We start from the raw sequence: 20,957 nt of genomic DNA on the forward strand, positions 1-20,957 counted from the left end.
TGCAATGCTCTTTTTATTCTTCAATTAGACCAAAGAGATACACATCCAATTAACCTGGATCATAATTTCATTAGAATAATTTATAATAATGGTGGTATAAAAAAATAGATTATAATTATAAATTGTTTTATAAATGAGAAAAAACTTACATTCAAAAAAGATATTATGAAATATTTTTTGAAAGAAAAAACAATTAAAGGTAGTTTTTTAAATATATAAAGCACAATTAAATTTGAACTTTCTTGGAAGATAAGCTATAAAAATAAATTTACTGATCTTAAGAATTAGCACAAGAAGATTTATAGATAATTTATCTTTTAAAGATTAAATTTATAGATACTTCTTCCAACTTCCTCTTTCTCTTTCGCGACGCATTCTCAAGAACCAAAACCTCAAATCGAACGACAAGTTGCAAAGCCGAAGAGGAAAAGAAAAGCAAAAGCAGGGAGTCTTTAAGTTTCAAACAAAAGAAGAGATTTTGAGTCGTGGGCTTTTCACTTCATGATCCAAGGTTTTACCTTTATTTTTGTTTCAGGTCATTTGGGTTGCCATTGTCGAAACCACAGGTAGCAGGGCCAAGTCCTCTTCCTTCGACATCGAAGCTACTAGATGCTTCAATGCTGTTGAATTTGCCAACGGCTGGTTTAGGTGGCAGTGAGATAGGGTTTTGCACTGCTACTACATTCTTCTATTAAGGGAAAGACATTTGTGGCTCACCTACGTTTGTCATGTCCGTAACAGAGGCATAAGATGAGGTGCGATGCCAACTGAACTGGCAACAAATAGTGGCTTCACCACCCTTTTCTCCTTTAAACAAGGATAAATCAAACAAAATGCATTTTACTTATGGAAGAGGAATTCCCTTCATTGACCACCCCTTTTAAACCACTTTTCTCCATGAAAATTGGCTCTTGGCAGAGAGAGAGAGAGAGGGACAGAGATTACAGAATCGCATGCAATATTTTTGTAGTTGTGCATCAGGTAGAGGACAATATTTCTTGCAAGTTTTTTTTTTTTTTCCAGATAGCAGCTATCATCGTATTCAAGATTCAAGAATGGAGCAATATGATGGCAACATATTTCAAAGACAAGCACAACCAATACCCAAAACCAATGACAAAGTAGGGAAGCCACCCACAAGGCTACAGAAGCAAGCCCCACGAGCTCTGGATCTCGATCAGCTCTCCACCCCTCTTCTGCCTGCTAGTCAGGCCTCTCCTCCTCCTACTCCAATCCCTCTTCTATCACCACTCTCTGTATCTCCTCCGCCGTTGCCATCGGAGGCAGAAGAATTTACATTTCCTGTAATATGTGGGGATAATGACAAAGGAAGGGAAGATGATGTTCACGATGCATATTCAGAGGCAAGAGTTTGGCAACATCCAGCAGTAGCCAGTGGATACATTGAGCCGTCATCCTTGTTTACTTTCTTCCAATCTAAATGTCTTCTCGTTGATCACGCACAGTCATGATTTTCAATTGTATGTTGAGCTATTGTGCATGATTTCAACTCGTTGCAGGTTCTGTTTTGTTGTTTCAACCTCCGAGGACTTCTCTCCAACACAGCTCACAACTCAATACAGCATTTTCTAGGATGGAAATCCCTACGATGTATAATTGTTTCGTTTGTTGATCTCAATAGGAACTCTCTTGGAACGGTTTCGCCAGAAAGATGTAAATAAACATAAATTAAAGAGTTTTTCTTACTTTCGAACAATGTTGCTATCATCACAATCTTTTTGAAATGCTAACTCCTACTATACAAGAGGAATGGTCCCCCGCCAAGAAACCTCGTGATATGATAAATCAGCTCCATGAAACAGGGTTTGTTAAGAATTGACGCACACTCACCACCAAATCCACAAGAGAAATGGAAATCTACAACCCCTATAGGCATAATCTTGGCACCAGAATTCAAACGGTTTGGCATGTGGCCAATGTCAGATTTCGACTGACTATACAATTATCTGCTAGTACCGTTTGCTTGGCAATATTTTTCCACGTGTACAATACAGACTTGATGAGGAAAGCAAAATACTGAAGCATGTACAGGAGAAGGCACCAGTGGCACAGAGCATGATCATTGTCAACCAAACTGAACATAAAAGGTGTGAATAAGCAAAAGAAAAGGGGATGAAGCAGTTTGTCCAAGTGTATGACATAAATGAAATTACATTGGAATCTCAAGAAAAACCTCCTGCAGTCATACATTATAAAAGCTGAAAAGCTCTTCCTTTATGTACAATAGGCCAACCATCCAACCCATTCAAAAGGGTTTCAATTCAAAAAAAAAAAAAAGCATCTCGCTCACTTCCCTTGAGCTCTCACTAGAGGACATTTTTGAGAAACCTTACCACACAACCAGTGGTAACTCAGGATACGTCCACTAAAAGCAAATGATACTAGCTGCCAAGCAGACATTCCCCTAACAAAATCAAAAGTCAAATTCTCCTGTTGCCTGCAAAAGAGAGCCAGCATTCCAACAAATATTTTGGAATTTTAGTACAATACAGAACCAAATTGTAACATCAATTATTTGATGGAAGACAGACCTTATTAAAGAGAATGTCCTTGTTGTTTATATGCATAATACCATCCTTGAGTATGCATTTCCACCTGCTCTTGGTACGGGTCACCTATCCATGCAAGAAAAATGTTATTATCAGAAGACTAGCATCACTGGTATATTCAACCAACTAAACCAACCTGTTATGATGAACACTACCAATCAAACAAAAATAGAAGAGTGCATCTTTACCTTGTCAAATTGAGCTAAAACCAAATGTTGCGGCGTATTCAGCTCCTCTCCTTGGTCCACATCATCCAGATCCTCATCATCATCATCATCTTCATTCAGCGGCTCATCATCATCATCATCATCAGCAACATCATTTTGACTGACAACAGCTGGGGTACTTGCCAGTGGATCTGAGAAGTGGAAAGGAGAAACAAAAAACAAATACCTTTGATTGTCACAAACATACTCAGCAAATTTATCAAATTAGAAAAAGACACATATTACATAAACTAACCATTGGGAGCTGGTGTGTTTGCTATGTTGTAATCTTCATTGGCAACTCCTTGATAATTGTATATCTTCAACAGAAAAATCAAAGACAGAAAAATTAGAAAGAAAATGGTAATCTCTGGAGAAAACAATATGTCCCATACTCAATTTTCAAAAGTTCATTGTTATAAATAATGAAGGTATAGTCTCAGCAACATAGGACTCCTGATAATATTTCAGAGACAATCTCATCCTACAGTACATTAACTAAAAAGGCTGCTCTCAAGACCTGAACATCACCCTTACATGCAAACCAAGGACATAAATAGTGCTGGCTGCTTTAACCACCATTTCCAATTACATGTTCGAAGAGCAATTATATATAGTATTTGATCCAAATGAACCAGATGGTGGGAGCTACAATCATTCTTCAATACTTTGCAAGTACCAGCTACCTTACAATCAAGCCATATCCCGAAAAAATCAACTCATTCCACATCCTAGCCCCATGGCATAGATAAAAACATGGAAGGGATTTTGGTTTAAGCCTCATCAACTTTTAATAATATCCTACTAGCTTTCAAGCAAACCACATTCAGGGTATGAATCAGGAAAAAATGAGTTTTGTGTTCTAACTCCATCTATAAAGAGCAACCAGCTACCTTTCAGATTAGCCATACAAAGCATGAACGTGGAAGCAGCAGCATGTATCAGAAAATAAAATAACAAGTGCTTCAGTTACACGTTCTGAGCCAACTGTACACCTTAGTATGTCCATATTTCCAAGAAACATGATACATAATCTAAACTGCTGTCAAAAAAATCCGAATTTTGTAAAATTACTGTGAACTTATGCACATTGTCGCTTATGGTATTGCTAACTTTTCATCTCAAGACAGGGTTTCTTCACAGACAGTATATTTGTAGGTATCTAGAGGCATGCTTATACATGTGGGCATGCACAAAACATGTGAAAACCATCTTCAGATCACAGCTACCTGATGCTACTCCAGATTAATAAGTCCTCCAAAACAAGGCGGGTGATGATGAGACAGATTGTGCATCACTTTGCCAGTGCATGAGTGAATGAAAGGGTTTTTCTATCCTTTTTTTTTCTTTTGCTGGATGAAACATTGTATTTCTAGTTACAAGATAAAGAATCAAGAAATATATGATGCTATACTGACTGGGCCAACACAGGCTGCCCTTTACGAAGCAGGAAACACTGGAAATTAGATAAATAGAAAAACACTGTTGGGACAAGGATGGATGCAGCGCAGCACTTTGCCAGTGCATACATGATTCTAGAGCAAGGAAACCACATTGAATACATATTGCATACTTGATTGCATCTTTGTATTTCAAGAAAATTACAAAAGCAGTAATACATACATTGGGAGTAGAAAGCACATCATCATAAGGATCAGGAATTGGCCCATCCACTTGAGGAATCTTCAAATATGACCTCGACACACGTGCTAAGATCTCTTTATTTTTAGTGGTGCTAGTGTCACATCTTCCAAGAGGATCATTCCCTTGGCTTACCTGAAATTTACCATTACATGAGCTAAAGATATAGCAAGTTTCTGAAAACATGCAGATCTTTTAAAAGACACGAGCAGTTAAAACGAACCCTAAATATTTCACTGTTAGGCTAACATGCATTTGATTTCAAAGAAAATAAAGAGCTAGTGCTTGAGATAAACTGAGGCTTCCAGGCATATATCAGCTCCTCATTGCCTTGAATGATCGATTTTCAAAAATTTAGAGAATTCTCAAGTTGCAAGTTTGAATCAGAACATACAAAACAAAATGAAATAACTGCAATGGTAAGACCTGACTTGGTCACAGACAACCAGGTTATTTCCCAAAAGGCTGGAATTCATGAGAACCTCAGCATCATGGATACATGTAGTTAATGATGCTGATCAACAGTATTTATCCAGGGCAGTAGTTAATGATGTGATAAATAGTATCCATCCATTCTTCACTTAACCTAATTCGAATACGTAGTCAATAATGCCTATTCATTTATTTGGTCATCTTCAAACTAATTTACAGAAGCTGGACAAATCAAAGGATTTTGTTCAGAAATGTCATATGACGGGGGGTGCAATGATTGTGGTGGCAGGGAAGCTGAAACTGGTCTGGTGCAAGTTAGAAGCGTTGGATCACAATGACATTTTAAGAAACAATAAAAGAAATATATTTTTCAATCTCATTTAATGGTCAACTAATATCACAAATGTTTCAAAAGAACAACAAAGATTGTTTGCGCCTCACAATCAAGTTGTGATTCATAAAATCCGATTACCAACTGACTAAAAGGAGCATGAGTATCAGAGTCAAAGTTCGATAATAAAAGAGTATCACAGTCACAGATGATAGCTAATCATATCCCATCTGCTACGCCCCATTCTATGGAGAAAAGCAGGCAAGCCCTACCTTCTCTAGCAAAGATTCTGCATAATGCAAGGTGTGCCAGCAAAAGGACATGGAAAAGGATGAATGGTTCCAACTCACGCGCACTCTCTTTCTCTAGAGGCATAAAAATCTCAAGCTCGTTTCTCAAACACATCAGAAGAATCTAAACTTGATGCTAATGACATGAATTGGTTCAAATTTAAGGATGGTCAATCGATACATGGTAGAAGATATATCAGCAGCTATGTTTTCTTTTCCCCTTCAAATGGCATCAGTCGAACAGTTGATAGCTCTATTAGCAGCAATGAAGGAAATCCTTTGGAAATGAACTTTAAACTGAGTAGTTAAAATGGCAAACAAAAATATGATGGCCAGAGTGTAATTCTTCTTAGTTTATTGCTTGTCCGAAAGAAAAGGGAACTATCAAGATGCATTTGGTACGCGGGACTGGACAGGTTGTGTTGTGTTGTGTTGTGTTTGTTGCACACATTGGACATGACAGACTGTGTTGTGTTTGGTGACAAGAAAAGGATTCAATCCTCTTCCTGTCCAAAGTTGTCCCAAAAGCAAAATTATTGTCCCATCATGGGGTGGAACAGGCTTGTAAGATACAATAGACAAAATCATTATTTCTCAATTTTCCATATTATCTGTTATTTATTTATCACTCGTTGATTTTTAAATTTGGATGACTAAAGTTTGACCAAGTTTACCTATATTTTATTAAAATGAATTTTTAGATGTAGGAGCTTAGTTGCTAAAAAAAATCCAATTCAGGACTAAATTGCATTTACCAAAAAATTAGAGGAACGGAAAATTTAAATAAGGGCTAAACTGTAATGAAAATAAAATCTAGGGACTGAAACATTATTGATAAAGTTCAGGGACCAATATGAATTTTTGCGAAAACTTCATTCACTCTTGTCCTGTCAAGTGCACCAAACACAAGACACGACCATGTATTTGTCCAGTCCACTTTCATTTGTCCTGTCATTTAAAATGATCTTCAATCCTTTATAACCATAAGTGACAATTTCATTGACCATCTTAATTGAAAAACCAAGAGTCGATGCCATGGGTTGAGCCACTATCCTATTAAGTATTCCCATACTATGATGCAATTAAATAGTTCCTAGAAGTAATCCAGCATAAAATTTACTGAGTTAAGCAAAGAAATGTTTCTCAAATGATTAAACCTTTTCATAAAACAGCAAAATCCATGGTCCTCTCATGGTACAAAAAGATGATTATTTGTAACAGAAGAACTCCATGAATAAAATTAAGAAAACCAAACAAGAACAGATCAGGAAACAGTAATTTTAGATAGATGTTCAGAAGCTTTGTACAGGGAAATTCTCTTTGATTAAAATACTCCTTCAATGCACCAAAATGCTTGACATGAACTCTCTTTCCTATAACGGTTTTAGCTACCATATGTGAAAAGCACTCACATTAACTTTAAGTCTACAAACAAAAAAAGAGAACATGTTGCAAGATAAAGATCAGCAAAACTCTATGTATCTTATTGTCCACCTCTGGCTTATCCAGTGGCTCAAAAACTCCAAAGGTTCTACTCACAAAAGTTACACCTTTATAAAACATTGATCTTGGTTTCAACCCACCAATGAGAATGAAGCTTGCTGTTGCCTAAGTCAACACATCTTAGACATAAGAGTACATGTTGGTTATTTTCCACTTGCTGAAATTCATTTTTTTCTCCGAGCAAAAACTCCACCTCAAAAGAAGAGCACAATATAAACTAATTACAGCATAAATTCATTACAAATAACTGATCTGGATTTCGACACATAAACTACAAATTGAAGTTAAATTCACATACAGCACTCAGCTTTATAGTCAAAACCTGACGAGTCACAAGACTCAATTTTAAAGTTAAAGTCCTTTAGGATGCATGCCCTGACACCTTTGTGGAAAAGAAAGGTTTTCATAACATGAGAAAGTAGAACATCAATGAATAAAATAAATAAAGGATGAAAACAAAGTCAAAATTTTGCTTGCTAGGAGGAAGCCCATAGTAACTAAGAGAATTAAAGTTAACATATATCATAAACAAATAAGAATTCACATTCAGCTCAACCTGAGAAACCTCAGAAGCAGAATCCCCAGCTCCATCTTGCTGGGGTATGAATCCACCATTGTTATATTTCGGAGCAAAATCCTCGCGCTTCCGTTTTCCAGAAGGCATGAAGAAGTCCTGGAATTTTCTCCAATATCAAAACATAAGTTACCTCTGTGGCAACAGTATGTTATTGTTTCGGATGACAAATAAGGGAATTGTTTCTGAAAATAAACCTTTAGCATCCCGAACCTTTTGACCATGAACTCTCCTCAAAGCACAAAACTACACAGTACAAACAAAAGTTACCTGTGTCAAGGCTTGGTGAGAGGTCCCTCTGTCCACCTCATCCCGCCCTTCAACATAAGCTACAAATGCACAGCACTTATTAGTTAATACTCTTCAAAGACAACAATCACTAAACAACTTGCTAATGTGACAAGACTTGCCAACATTGACATCAACACTAAGAGGCGGCCTTTGATGCATCCAAGTGGGAGGTTGCTGTTGGAAGACAACAAGGAAAAGATCAGTCAGCATATCCATAACCAAATAACAACTCTACATTAGTGCAGCAAGCTTCTGGCCACTAATCTCCCAGGGAAAAAAACAAAGGCACACACCCCACACCACACGAGCACTCTCACACACACACACACAAAACATGTGAAACCACACACTGAAACTAGCATCTGCTAAACAAAGAGGGCTGAAAGATCAAATCAGTGCTTACCATGAAAGGGCTGGGTCTCCCAGCTTTTCCATCGGTACTGCCCCCAGCATCACTGACAGGGGTGGGATAATCACTAGATCCAGTAGGAATGTTATACATGGATGAATTGTCCACACTTCCAGGTAAAGGTGTTTGCGCATTTCCAGGTAAAGGTGTTTGCGCACTTCCAGGTAAAGGTGTTTGCGCACTTCCTGGTAATGGCGTCTGCATGGGTGTTTGCATTGGTGTCTACAATTCCAAAAACCCACATAAAAAATTCTTGCTGACAAAATAACTGAACTCATAAATCAATTCAAAATCCACATACAACAAACAGATATCAAAACTACCACTGACAATTACTTAAAAATTCAAAAACAACTCAACCAAAAACACATTTTACCAATAAAGATATGACAGGAAAGAGTTTCCACTGGCCCATTTCAACTTAAGGTTCAGCAATCACAAAGAGGTGCTAAAAATTAGTAAATCAGCTAAATCACTTCACTAAATTCAGCAGACATGACAACAAAATTGATACAAGGAGCAAGTCGCAATTACTCACAGGAGGGAAGAGTATCTCAGCAGTGGGAGTCTCATATTCCTCGGTCCCTTCATACGGTACATTAAGGTCGTGTACTGGAGTAATTGGACCACCAGGTACCGGCAGCTTATTAGCTGATGACCTATCTATTGTACCACATATAGCACCTGCTTGCATCATTTTCGTCTCCCAAAGCTAAACTCCCCATACAACAAAAAAAAAACAACAACAAAATCAGCAACTTTACAGCTCCCGGTATGAAAATAGATTACAAATCTGAAAACCCTAGAACTCATAGTAATACTAGATCCAAAGAAAATCACCAATCAGAGAAAAAACTAAGATTTGAAAAACCCTAAAAAATTAACAGCAAAATTTAACCCAAAAAAAGGAATAGGGAATGTTGATTACTCCTTGAAGCTCATAAAGGACGGTCTCACCGGGCCCACCGTTATTGATGAACTCGTCGCGGACCTTGTTGATGACGTCTTCGATGACGTTGATGTAAACGGGGCTTGTTGCATCCGATGACGCCATTCCTCTCCTCTCAATTTTTTATCAAATAATTCAATTCTACCGTTTTTTATAATATCTAAACCCTAATAGAGATGATTTAAGACATAAATCATAAGAAAATCGTTTTGGAAAGGAAACAGGGATTTCTAGGGTTTGGATTTGTGGAGGGAAGAGAGAGGATGAAGTTCAGAGAGAGAGACGAGAGAAGAGGCGGACGAGAAAAGAGAATAAAGGGTGGAATATAAATAGGTTTGCATCCGATTCAAGGAGTGGGTCCACGTGTCGAGATCTGCTTTGGTCTTTATATTTTTTACCCGGTAAGTGTACAACGTTTGATTTTATTTGTACACTCACTCCCTCTCAGAGTAGCCTGCTAGTGGACAATTGATAGGCCTTTTTTTTTTTTCATGTACACTTCCGAATTTGAAATAAAAAATTATATTTAATTAAGTATGTTTTAGGCAAAGATGAATTAAATGAAGTTAGGTGTTAAAAAATGCGTACTAAGAGGTCATTCTACGCTCAACATTTAACCATAAACCATTAACAATTATTATAAATTTAAGGAAACCCAATTTCATTGTGGAAATGGCACAGTTAAAATTTTCTCCATTTTTTTTACTGTAGCGGGTATTATAGCAGTTACAAGTTTGTAATTTTTTATTTTTTATTTTATATACTTTGTATTTTTATTATTTTATATTTAATCTATTTATCACAATTTTTTTATCTTCGTTTTTTATGGTTTTTTTTTTCTTTACATGTTTTTTTAAAAAATATATATTATTTTTTGTTCTTTACACTTTGAGTATTTATTACTTTACATTTAATCTATTTATACAATTTTTTTTGTTCTTAATTTCATTTTTTTCTAATTTGTGTTTTATTTTTTATCTTTACACTTTTGTTTTTTTTTGAAAAATTATTATACAAAAACTATGAAAATGAAGTTTCACTGTAACAATGGTAACATTGTCTCATCTTTCTAATGTGTTAAAAATTAGTTTGAGATCTTACATGTTTTTATTAACGAACATGATCTTCATTATATTTTATTATATATAAGCATCGATTTTTTAATTCATGATTATATTTTTTACTCGATGTCAAAAAATATGTTAATAACACTGACATATTAATTATTTTGCATTGAAAAAAACTTATTTGACATGCAGCTAGGCGAGTCGAGTAGACATATTAACACTTTTTTTTATATTTATTGGCACAAATAGTTATCAGTTTATTTAATTAAATGAATATATATGCTTTTTAATTTAATATTAGGATTTTTTTTGTAAAAATAAATGCTTTTAAGAAACTTGCATGTTTATTTATTTTTTTACCAAAAAATATTATTCGACTCGCAGCAAAGTGCGGGTCAAAGAACTAGTAACAATTAAAACAACATTTCTTTTTACTATTCAAATTCAAAAAAGCATTATTCACCGCTCAAATAATTGTCCATTTACTATACATTTTTGTCCACTTTTTAAATTTTGGTATTTATACAGTGCAAGGTTTACATTTTGGTCACCAGAACTTTACTTTTTTCTAATTATATCCTTTCAAGCATTCTTGTCAAAATCACGAGTTGACTCATAAAATCATACGATTTTACAAGTCAACATGTATATAACGTGTGAAATCGGGTTAAAAACTCAAAATCGGTCAAATTCGTTCAAAATCTGTCAAACTCGGTAAAACCGGACCAATTTAACAAGTTTGACCAAAGTTAAAAAAAAATGTTGACTCCTTGAGTCTTTTATCCCTGACCCTGACTCCCCTGACACTCCACCCATAGTCCCCACCCCCAGTATCCCCTTTTTTCTTTGCCCAAATCTCAACCCTAACGACTAACACCAGCAGGCAGTAGCACAGCTGGTTCCACAGAGATTAAAACTGTCCTTTTACTGTTGACCTAGAGTTAGACATCTTTCTATCATTATTTTCTAGTGTTGGAGGAGATCTCTTTCCTGCAATAGATCTAGAAACAACCTTGCCACTGCCACCACTATTTCTTGATGGCGTATTACCAGCACTCGATCGCTTTTCTAGATTCCTGATCATGGCCACAAAAGAAAAAAGAAAAAAGAGATGCAAACTTGCTGATGAGAAATGCTTTGGTTTGGTTATGACTAGAAGTGAAAGAAACGTTCGCTAATGTGTACAAACAAACAAACAAACAAAAGTGGGTTTTTTTTCTAGATTAGAAGTGAATATAGATCAACGGCAGAAAAAGGGAGAGCATAAAATTTAATACCCACCTAAAATAAGAAAAAGAAAAGAAAAACATATAACCAATACCAAGTTAAGATTAAAGTTGTGACACCTAAAATAATATACATAACTCATAATTGTGTCCTAAGAACGAGAAAAAAAAAGAAGATTATAAAACATATTTCACAAATATCACCAATACCAAGTTAAGATTAAAGTTTAGTACAAATATTGTTAGAAAATTTTTAGTGGAGGATGTGTTTAGTTTACATGACACACCAACATATTGTTTGTTTTAGATTTGTTAATTTTTAGTTAATGAAATTATATAGACATAATTGTATTATATTGTATTTTTAAGTTATTTAAACCATGTATGAATTTTTATTTGAATTATGTATTTTAAGATGTTTGGACATTTGTATTGTTTATTTTATTTTTATTTTAATTGTGTTATATTATTATTTACTACTTGACTGAAATTGTCAATATATAATTAGTTAAAATATTTTACTTGTGATTTTATGATTTTATAATTCGAGTTTACTATCCGAGTTTATATTGTATATTTCGTGTCGTGTCAAAAAAGTGTTTTTGACAACCTTGCTTTCAAGTAATGTTCCATGGTTTTATGCATATGGATGTGTTTTGAAATATTTTCTCTAATTTACCTCACGTGATGTTAAATGTTTCAATATTAAATTAAAAATCAATTTTAGAAAATAGTGTTTTTTCTTATTCTTAAAAACAATTGAGAGATAGAGAATTGAAATTGACATAAATGAAGAAACAAAAGGACTCTTCCACAACAAAAACATGCAAAAGTTTCATTTAATCCATCGTGTTTCACTTTTTGTTTGCATTTTAATCCTGAACTTCATTTGCATCGTCTTTTTGTCTTTGAAAATTGAGATAGAATAGAGAATGTCACCTAAAGTATTGAGAATGTTCCAATGACTTTCACCTATATTGCATGTCATCGATTCAACTTACCTTATCCTTTCAAATGCTTTAATGATTCATGATCCGAATGAATCACGGATTCTTTTAGCCACAAGTAATGCTATCACGTCTCCAAAGTTATCATCAAAGCATAAAGCTCCTTATCATAAGTAGTGTAGTTCAATATTGTACCAGTGAGCTTTTCGTTGAAATAAGCAATAAGTCGTTTATCTTGCATTAAAATAGCTTCAATACCTATTTCTGAAGCATCATTTTCAACCTAAAAAACTTTCATAAAGTCAGGTAAAACTACTAAAGGTGTTAAACAAAGTTTTTCTTTCAACAAGTTAAATGCATTATCTTGTTCAATACCCAATTTAAAACCAACTGACTTTTTGACAATCTTAGTAACTAGTGCAACTAGTGTGCTAAAATCCTTAATAAACATCCTATAGAACTAGCCAAACTATGAAAACTTCTTACTTCGGTCACAAATTTAGGTGTAGGCTAATCTTAGATGACCTTTACCTTGTCTTTATCCATCTCGACACCTTATACAGTTACAATATATTCAAGAAACACAATTTTCTCCGTGCAAAGATATTAAGATTAACATACAATTTCTCACTACGCAATACATTGAATACACTACACAAATGATTAAAATGCTCATTTAAGTTCTTGTTATAGATCAAGATGTCATCAAAATACACAACCATTAATTTACCTATAAATACATGCAACACATGATTTATTGGCCTCATAAATATTCTAGGTGCATTTATAATTTGAAGTCACCTTTACAAGTTTTACCCTTTAAAGGTAAGTTCAAAGCATACCTTTATCATAACATTCATAACTTTCTTTTTTATCAACAAAAATACATAAAATAAAAAACTACCGCAATGCATAGGTTTTTGGCAAGTTATAATAATATTTAACAAATCTTGAATAATTCACAACTAATTTATTTAAAAAAAAATTAATTGATTGGATAATTTTTTTGCATAGCTTGAATGGTTAAAACATAAAACCAAACCAACCTTCTTTTGGTTTGAATGTGTGTTTAATAATGCAATGCATGATACTTTTACAAAAATGCTTTTCAATTAACAATAAAAAAAATTAATCATTCTATATTTTAGTTGTTTTTACACTTATTATCATGTTTTGAAAAATTACATTTTATATTTTTGATGAATGTAACTAAACAATAAAATAATTTAGAATATAAACAATTATACGAAAACAAAATTTAAAATGTAAATTATAATTTTCAAAACACAGAAAATAAATATAAAAATGATCACATTTTGAGAAGTTCAGGTAGTTTTTTTAAAAATATATCAATAAAATATATATTTTAGATTTTTTTTATTTTTAATATCAATAAATCAAAATTATAAAAAAATATTTAAAAAAATATTTTAATTCTTTTACATGAAAAAACAATTTGAAAAAGAAATTTAACCACATAAATAAACCGTCCTGAATTGGATTCATAATTATTTCAACTATTAAAATCCAATTATCCAAACGTAGCGCAAGATCAGAATGAGAATCCGACCGTAAGAGAAGGCCTTTCCTGTCTTTTCACCTTTGTCCTATAATAATAATAATTAAAATGAAAAATAAAAAAAGAATTGCATAATCTTTAAAATAGGAGTGTGATTCCTTCATCTTTCTCTAGCCAAACACAAGCTACTTACTTACCCATCAAAACCCTAAAAAAAATGTCGGGCGGGTTTTTCCGGGTAAGCTTCACTCTTTACAGATCCGAATATGAATTTGCAGTTCCAGATCTTGGAATTCGATTTGATTTGTTTTTTTTTAAATCTAGGGCACGTCTGCTGATCAAGACACTCGATTCTCCAACAAGCAAGCGAAGCTGTTGAAGTCGCAGAAGTTCGCTCCCGAATTGGACCATCTGGTTCGTTTTCTTTTCTCAATTGAGTTGCTGAATCCTTTGTGGTTGAAATTATCTAATTTGTTTCAAATTTTTAGGTGGATACGAGGAAAATGAAGATGGATGTTATTAGACCGTGGATTGCTACTAGAGTGACGGAGCTTCTCGGCTTTGAAGATGAAGTTCTTATCAACTTCATTTATGGCCTGCTTGATGGAAAGGTATTATTGATTTTCTGCAATTAACCTTACTTTTTTTAGTGTCTGAAAATAGTTCATGTTTTGCTTTTCAATTGAATACTGCACCCGTGGATCCTCCGTCTTTGCTAATATAATTTTACAATACTTGCCTAAAGAAGTGTTGAGAGTTCGCTTGGTGTTAGGCATTTTGTTTCTTAACAATAGTCAAGTGTGGTTTAGTTATCATTTTTTTTCTTGTTGTATACTGTATTGATGCAGGAAGTGAATGGGAAGGAGGTTCAAATATCGCTTACAGGATTCATGGAGAAAAACACTGGGAAGTTTATGAAAGAGCTTTGGACACTTCTTCTTAGTGCGCAGAAGAATGAAAGTGGTGTTCCTCAACAGTTTTTGGATGCCAAAGAAGAAGAAACACGGAAGAAGCAGGTTTGAAATGCTTTTCAAGTCATGATGGTATGACATTCAATATCAGAATGGATCTTTACTTACTTTGTTAACATGGATTATTTCAGGCAGAGGTCGATAGGATAGCAAATGAAATCCAGAAGAAGAAGGAGATAGAGAAGGAGATGAGAGAACTTGAGAGGGAAAAATTGAAGAAGATGGTAATGCTAACTCATTCACGCTGGAGTTAGATTCCCTAGAATTGGGTTTTTGGTTTTAACTTTAGTTTGTGTTTTCATGGTACTCAGCTAGCTTCTGCAATTATTTGGGTTCATGTCCTTTACCTCAAACTACTGTAGGACATTGAGGTTGAAAAGAAAGCCAATAATGCTATGGAGCCAGCCTCAAAGCACATGCTGCCTAAGGGTTCAAGTGGCCATGATGAGGATGAGAAAGAAACTGACATGAGGAATGGTGCAAGAGGAAGGAAAAGGTTAGGAGTTTTATTTTATCTTTTTAAATTTCTTCTGAAGGAGCAGGGTATGAATTATTTTTCAGGCCTATCATGGTAACGTAGACTCTTCATTCTTCAATCTTTACAAATTTATAGCAGAAAATATTGCATTAATGTGGACTTCAACCTAACCTATGTTGGTAAATTTCTGCACAAGCTTTTATCATGATGTGATTCAGGAGCATGTTAAATAAGTGCTCATTTTATGTTCTGGAAGATCAGCTGCATAGTGCATTTCATTGGTACTTTATGGATGATTGATTCTCATTTCACTCCTCCCTTTTGTGTTAGTAGTGACTGTATAGGGTGTACTATGTTGTTTAAAACGCGTCTAAGGTGAAAAAAGCAGTGCAAATTAGCAGCCTCTAAGAATTCTGCTTAGTGTAAAATGCTGTTGGATGCCTCATGGAGCACAAGCACTCATTTTCATCTTCCTTGATTGGATTTAGAACCTATCCCGAGACATGCACGCAAGGTTCATTAATGCTTATATCATAGCATAAATCTTGGTGGTTTCTACAGAACCGTGCTTCAAGATGATGTCAAATGCCACTTGCAAGTTCAATTTTGTGTCTTACCGGTGACAAAGATATTGCATTATGAATTTGAATTGGTGGGCATCCATCAAAGGGGACTTTAACACTCTAGTTGACTAGTTGATACACTGCAGCTGCTCTATACCTGGGGTAACCATTCTTTCTTGTTTATATACAAGGAAGACCACATAGCTCCCTATTTGCTCACCTTGGACCCACCCTTTAAGGTTTTGGTTACATTGCACATGGGCACAAGAACAACTGTCTAGATTTGCATAGACAAAGCAATCCAACATTGATTCAAGCTGTGTATTTCCTACCTAAAACAATTATATGTTTGTAAAAATACTCTCCAATGATGATGAAATAGCCAAAAATTATACTTAACTAGCTGGAAGAAACTAAAATCGAGCTCTAACATTTGTTTTATCTATTAGGAATTATTCCAAAAAGGAATTTTTTCTTATCTTAGCATTACTTTTGGATGAGATGCAGTTTGCATGTGTATCCATGTGTTTTTTTAGGCAAGATTGGAGTTGTGAAATATTAATGATAAATCTCTTACAGGGCTTCTAGGTCTCCTCATTCGACTGATCGTTCATTTTCATCTCCTCGGTAATTTTCCTTGCCATCTTAATATTTGATCATACTTCCTGGTTCGCATCTAGAGGATGAGCTAGCTTACCAATAACTTGGGTTGTCTTGTGCAGAGGCTCACCTTCTAGGACTAGCAGGTTAATTTTAAATTCAAGAAGTCATTCAGGGTATGTCTTTTTATGCAACAACATTAATATTATAGTCACATCATTTAATTACTTGGATTTGGAGTTTCGCTTCCTTTTCTTTTCCTTTTTTGGTCATTTTATTTAGGTGCAAATGAACATGCCACATGCAAACATTTCTAAATATAATAGTAAAATGGATTGCATGATTTACTTGTATGTCAATTGTTCATTATTCCCTTTCATTTGTTTAATCACAACACCTAACTTTATGTATGCATACCTCAATTGCAGGCATAAGTCAAGAAGTGTGTCTAGATCACCTGAAGTACGAAGGCAGCGCTCCATATCTTCTGATAGAAGGCGCTCACTAAGAAGGCGCTCAATTACTCCTCGTCGAAGGCGTTCACCCAGAGATTCACCCTCCCCACCTCGGAGGAAATCATCATACTCCAGGCATATATCTAGATCTCCTTTAAGACATAGGTCACCATCCCCTATACGACGTAGATTGCGTTCTCCCTTTCGACGCAGGTCACCTTCACCCTTGCATGATAGATCTCCTTCACCAGTTCGACGTCGCAGATCCCCCTCACCTGTTCGACGTCGTAGATCCCCCTCACCTGTTCGACGTCGGAGATCCCCCTCACCTATTAGGCGCCGAAGATCCCCCTCACCTATTAGGCGCCGTAGATCCCCTTCCCCTGTGCGCCGTAGATCCCCTTTCCCTATGCGCCGCAGATCCCCATTGCCTTTAAGGCGTAGATCACCTTCACCTGTGTCACGTAGATCACCTTCACCTCTTCGTCGTAGATCACCCCCTTCCTTACGACGCAGATCACCATCTCCTGTACGTCGGGGGTATCAAAGGTCTCCTTCTACTCCTCGTCGTGGGTCTCCTTCTCCTATGCAACATAGGTCATCTATTATTTCACGCAAGAGATCTCCATCTCCTCATCGTCGGTCTCCTTCGCCTTACACTTCAAGCTCTCCATCTCCTGTCCAGCATAGGTCCCCTTCTCCAGTGAAATCTCCAAAGGAACACAGATCACCCGTGCAGTCTCCTGGAGAAAGAGTTAGGTATGTTCATTTCCTTGGTGAGAAACTCCTCTTTACTTAATTAGTTTACATTGAAACCAGATCTGTAATAGTGAAAATATATATGGCAGATTACAACAAAAATTGTTGCCTATTCCACGCCGGTCCTCAAATTCTTTGAGGTCACCACAAAGAGATCAGAAGGATCAGAAAGATTTATCCAATAGATTGCCAGCTTTATCTCCTTCACCAGAGAGGTCCCCACTCCGGCCAGAATCTCCGCCATTTGCAAGAAAGAGTGCCAGCAAAGATGGAAGGTGATTTTATTTTCATTAAAAAATGTAGCATTAAGTTATCTTCAGAATTCTGATCACTTGTGAAGATATTTTATACACATGTTTACAATTTTTGGTTGCTAATGAAGGTCCCCTAGTCCATATGAGAGTCCTGCCAGGCAAAGAAAAGAGCAAATTACACGTGATGGTAGCTTAAGTCCTCAGAAACAAAGAGGGAGGAAACCTCTTAAGGATAGTCCAGAAACTAGCAAAGACCATGATGAAACTGGTCATACTCGGTTAGATTTTGAGCTAGACATTCTCTGTTCATTCGTGTATCTTTTTTGTGATAGTATTTTGATCGTTTTGGTTGGTTTATTACTTTAATTGATTGCTCTGTTTTTAGGGAGGGTGGGGACTATTATTCTAGGTCATCATGGAAACGACCTATACATCCTTCCAACATTAATAAGCAGAAAGATTCTTCTGTGAAGGTTCACTACAAGGATGAACAATCTTCTGAAAGATTAGCCAGTCGTCGGACTACTGATTCCAGAAACTATCCAGATAACATGGATTCGAGGAAGAAAGACCAGGATATAAAGATGTATATGTTTCTTGCTCTACATCTTTTGTTCTTCTACCCCCACCCCAATTGTGTGCATACATTAACCAACTAGTAGTTCTGATGTCTATCACATTCCTTACAGTGGGAAGTCTTCTGGGAGGGGCGCTGATCATGATCTTGATGCAAAAAAATCTCCAACTTTGTACAAGGATGAGAAAGACCGTTCATGCTTAAACAGTGTTAAGGATAGTGATAAACATCCCAAGTCAGAAACCGCACCAGTGACAGCTGAACAAGTCCATCATAGTAATGGCAGTGGTGCATTGGATTCTGGTTCTAAGGAAAGTGATAAGCATAGAGCAGAAAAGAGGGAAAAGTCAAAGCATAAAAGGTTGCATCGGCTTGAAGTGGCTTCGGATGATGATGGCAGCCATGGTTCTGAAATTGAAGAGAGGAAAGAGGTTAAAAGGAGGAGGAAGGAAGAAAAGAAATTGCGAAAGGAGGAGAAGCATCGACGGCGCGAGGAGCGGCGCCGTAGGAGGGAGGAACGGCGTGCAGAGAAGCTAAAATTGAAGGATTGTGGTGATGCTAGTTCTTCCGATGATGAACATGTTGGCAGGAGGGAGTCCCATCCAAGTGATGATGAGGAGATAGAGTCTGATCAGAAAAAACTTGAGATTGAGTTAAGGAAGAAGGCTCTTGAATCACTTAAAGCGAAGAAGGGCATCAATCGCTAAATTTGTTACAGCATTGAATATTAAGCTTTATACTTTAATCATGTTAAGCTTTTCTTTATATTTGCTAGGACCTTTTGCTATGGATGGGTTTTTTTTTTTTTTTTTGTGTAACCTTTTAATGTAGTCTCTGTTTCCTGCTGGCAGCTGAAATGGATAGATGAGGATTTTCTGAGCTATTCTCTTGAGTGCACCTTTATGCAGACCTTGCTGCTAGTTTTTCTGGTAATATATGTTGTCCCTTGGCTGGGAATCTGTTTTTTTAGTGGATTTTAACAGTGACATGGATGTTGACGGAACATATATATGAATGCATCATTGCCTTAACAGCTTGATTTTCATATTGTTTTCTCTTTAAATTATTAGACTTAGTTACAAAAATACTTTTTCTTAGCTTCTGTGGGACAATGCAATTTCTAGTGTTGCTCCCCGCATTTGTAAGATCAGGTGTGCAAGATTAAGTGACACTATCTCTTAGGATGAAAAGTGAACCTACAGGTTATTTCAGTTTAATTAATACGAAGTTGATACTGAATTGGCTCTCTGGTCAATTGTTAGATGAAATTATTGTCAGCTAGATGACTTGCTTGAGCAGACCATGTGCAGATCCACATTTGAGCAAGATTCAGGTGAACTGTTTTCATTCTATATTGTCTGTCTTACGATAACTCTCTGCCTATTGTTGAACTTTCTCTTGTTTTTGTTGGCTGCATTCTCACTGTGTTTTGGTCTGACCTGTGTGGATGACAGCTTGAGCATTGTTCCTGGGACTTTGTTTTCTAAAATTCTCCAGGTGCTGTAGTCTTGGGCTCGTCTTGTCCGGATCTGATATTTGCTTGATGTATATAGCAAAAAAATGGCCATGTATATATATGCAATAGTTAGCTCTATATGAACTATTCTTTGCATTTTGAAGGTGTTGATCTCTCATTCATGAATTAGCTTAATTGGTTTTGGGTTGTCGGTATTTATCCATTGTTAATTATTTTATTTGACTCGGTGAGGGGAAACTGGCTACTATTTTATTTGTGGCAGTGATATATTCTGTAAAATTGAGTTTGTTGTTTTCTATGCCTGTATTTTGCTTTGACCTTTTGACTTCTCAATATAAATGATTTTATGGCATTAGGACAACTTGGGAGGGTGTGAGCCCTTGGGAGCTGTTTTGGACCTGACTTTCTTTGGCATTGTCTCGCGATTTCTTACCTTTGCCAACCATTGTGCTGAGGTGTTCATTATAATTTCTGCAGTCACTCACAATGCATGCATACTATACGCCCTTACTGGGACCTAGAAGATATAATATTTCATTTGTCTAGCATTCTTTTGTTGACTTGATGATGAGCATTTAGGGTTACTCTAAGCAGTATGTATTGCTTGCTATGTAATGCTGGCTTAGAGCCACATTTAGTTTGAAGTCTTTTTCTGACTTGATGCTTGGTCATTTATTACCAAATTGTGGGAGAACACTCCCTGTGAAAGTTAGGTTAAGAACACAAAATGATTGATGAGCCTGATTTTCTCATTTTCGTTTCTTAAGTTGGGCAACTTGTGTTCTGTTTATTCAAATCAGGACCTTTTTGTGACTACTTTCAGTTGATTGGAAATTTTCGCAAGTACTTAGATTATGTGGAGATTCAT

The 20,957-nt window shown here is 35.8% G+C and overlaps 3 protein-coding genes across 6 annotated transcripts; 2 read left to right on the plus strand and 1 right to left on the minus strand.

Moving 5' to 3' along the window:
* Window positions 1-1,055: 1,055 nt before the first annotated feature.
* Window positions 1,056-1,472, plus strand: LOC127905774 (uncharacterized). Its single transcript, XM_052455818.1, has one exon. The coding sequence runs from the start codon at window positions 1,056-1,058 to the stop codon at window positions 1,470-1,472; it is 417 nt and encodes a 138-aa protein (XP_052311778.1).
* Window positions 1,473-2,156: 684 nt separating this feature from the next.
* On the minus strand, window positions 2,157-9,515 carry LOC18102012 (uncharacterized). Of its 2 annotated transcripts, XM_006378965.3 has the most exons (11): window positions 9,176-9,514; window positions 8,786-8,959; window positions 8,242-8,469; window positions 7,958-8,012; window positions 7,818-7,876; window positions 7,530-7,646; window positions 4,400-4,552; window positions 3,033-3,096; window positions 2,759-2,928; window positions 2,553-2,636; window positions 2,157-2,458 (listed from the first exon to the last, which is right to left on the minus strand). In XM_006378965.3, the coding sequence occupies exons 1-11, from the start codon at window positions 9,299-9,301 to the stop codon at window positions 2,435-2,437; spliced, it is 1,254 nt and encodes a 417-aa protein (XP_006379027.3). In that variant the 5' UTR covers window positions 9,302-9,514; the 3' UTR covers window positions 2,157-2,434. The 2 variants fall into 2 exon arrangements, with proteins under 2 accessions (XP_006379027.3, XP_024464643.2); XM_024608875.2 differs by lacking the exon at window positions 7,530-7,646 and having other exon boundaries at window positions 9,176-9,515.
* Window positions 9,516-14,079: 4,564 nt separating this feature from the next.
* Window positions 14,080-20,385, plus strand: LOC7468613 (uncharacterized). 3 transcript variants are annotated; one of them, XR_002983617.2, is made up of 15 exons: window positions 14,080-14,193; window positions 14,280-14,369; window positions 14,444-14,566; window positions 14,804-14,971; window positions 15,058-15,150; window positions 15,289-15,422; window positions 16,547-16,594; window positions 16,690-16,743; window positions 16,996-17,781; window positions 17,871-18,056; window positions 18,164-18,313; window positions 18,421-18,621; window positions 18,725-19,541; window positions 19,875-19,945; window positions 20,067-20,385. XR_002983617.2 is itself a non-coding variant. In XM_002314118.4 (13 exons), the coding sequence occupies exons 1-13, from the start codon at window positions 14,173-14,175 to the stop codon at window positions 19,317-19,319; spliced, it is 2,649 nt and encodes an 882-aa protein (XP_002314154.2). In that variant the 5' UTR covers window positions 14,080-14,172; the 3' UTR covers window positions 19,320-19,657. The 3 variants fall into 3 exon arrangements, 1 of the variants encoding a protein (XP_002314154.2); XM_002314118.4 differs by lacking the exons at window positions 19,875-19,945; window positions 20,067-20,385 and having other exon boundaries at window positions 18,725-19,657; XR_002983618.2 differs by lacking the exons at window positions 14,080-14,193; window positions 14,280-14,369; window positions 14,444-14,566; window positions 14,804-14,971 and having other exon boundaries at window positions 15,238-15,422.
* Window positions 20,386-20,957: the final 572 nt, after the last annotated feature.

The sequence above is a fragment of the Populus trichocarpa genome, chromosome 9, assembly GCF_000002775.5.
Source record: "Populus trichocarpa isolate Nisqually-1 chromosome 9, P.trichocarpa_v4.1, whole genome shotgun sequence".
NCBI classification, from domain to species: domain Eukaryota; kingdom Viridiplantae; phylum Streptophyta; class Magnoliopsida; order Malpighiales; family Salicaceae; genus Populus; species Populus trichocarpa.

Bases quoted from the DNA above. Each gene is read 5' to 3' on its own strand.
- LOC127905774 (XM_052455818.1), top strand. From the start codon at position 1,056: ATGGAGCAATATGATGGCAACATATTTCAAAGACAAGCACAACCAATA.
- LOC18102012 (XM_006378965.3), bottom strand. From the start codon at position 9,301: ATGGCGTCATCGGATGCAACAAGCCCCGTTTACATCAACGTCATCGAA. The intron at 3,097-4,399 runs GTATGTATTACT...TTTCTGTTGAAG, and splicing joins ATGTGCTTTCTACTCCCAAT to ATATACAATTATCAAGGAGT. The intron at 2,929-3,032 runs GTTAGTTTATGT...TCCACTTCTCAG, and splicing joins AAACACACCAGCTCCCAATG to ATCCACTGGCAAGTACCCCA.
- LOC7468613 (XM_002314118.4), top strand. From the start codon at position 14,173: ATGTCGGGCGGGTTTTTCCGG. The intron at 14,972-15,057 runs GTTTGAAATGCT...GGATTATTTCAG, and splicing joins AAGAAACACGGAAGAAGCAG to GCAGAGGTCGATAGGATAGC. The intron at 17,782-17,870 runs GTATGTTCATTT...TATATATGGCAG, and splicing joins TCTCCTGGAGAAAGAGTTAG to ATTACAACAAAAATTGTTGC.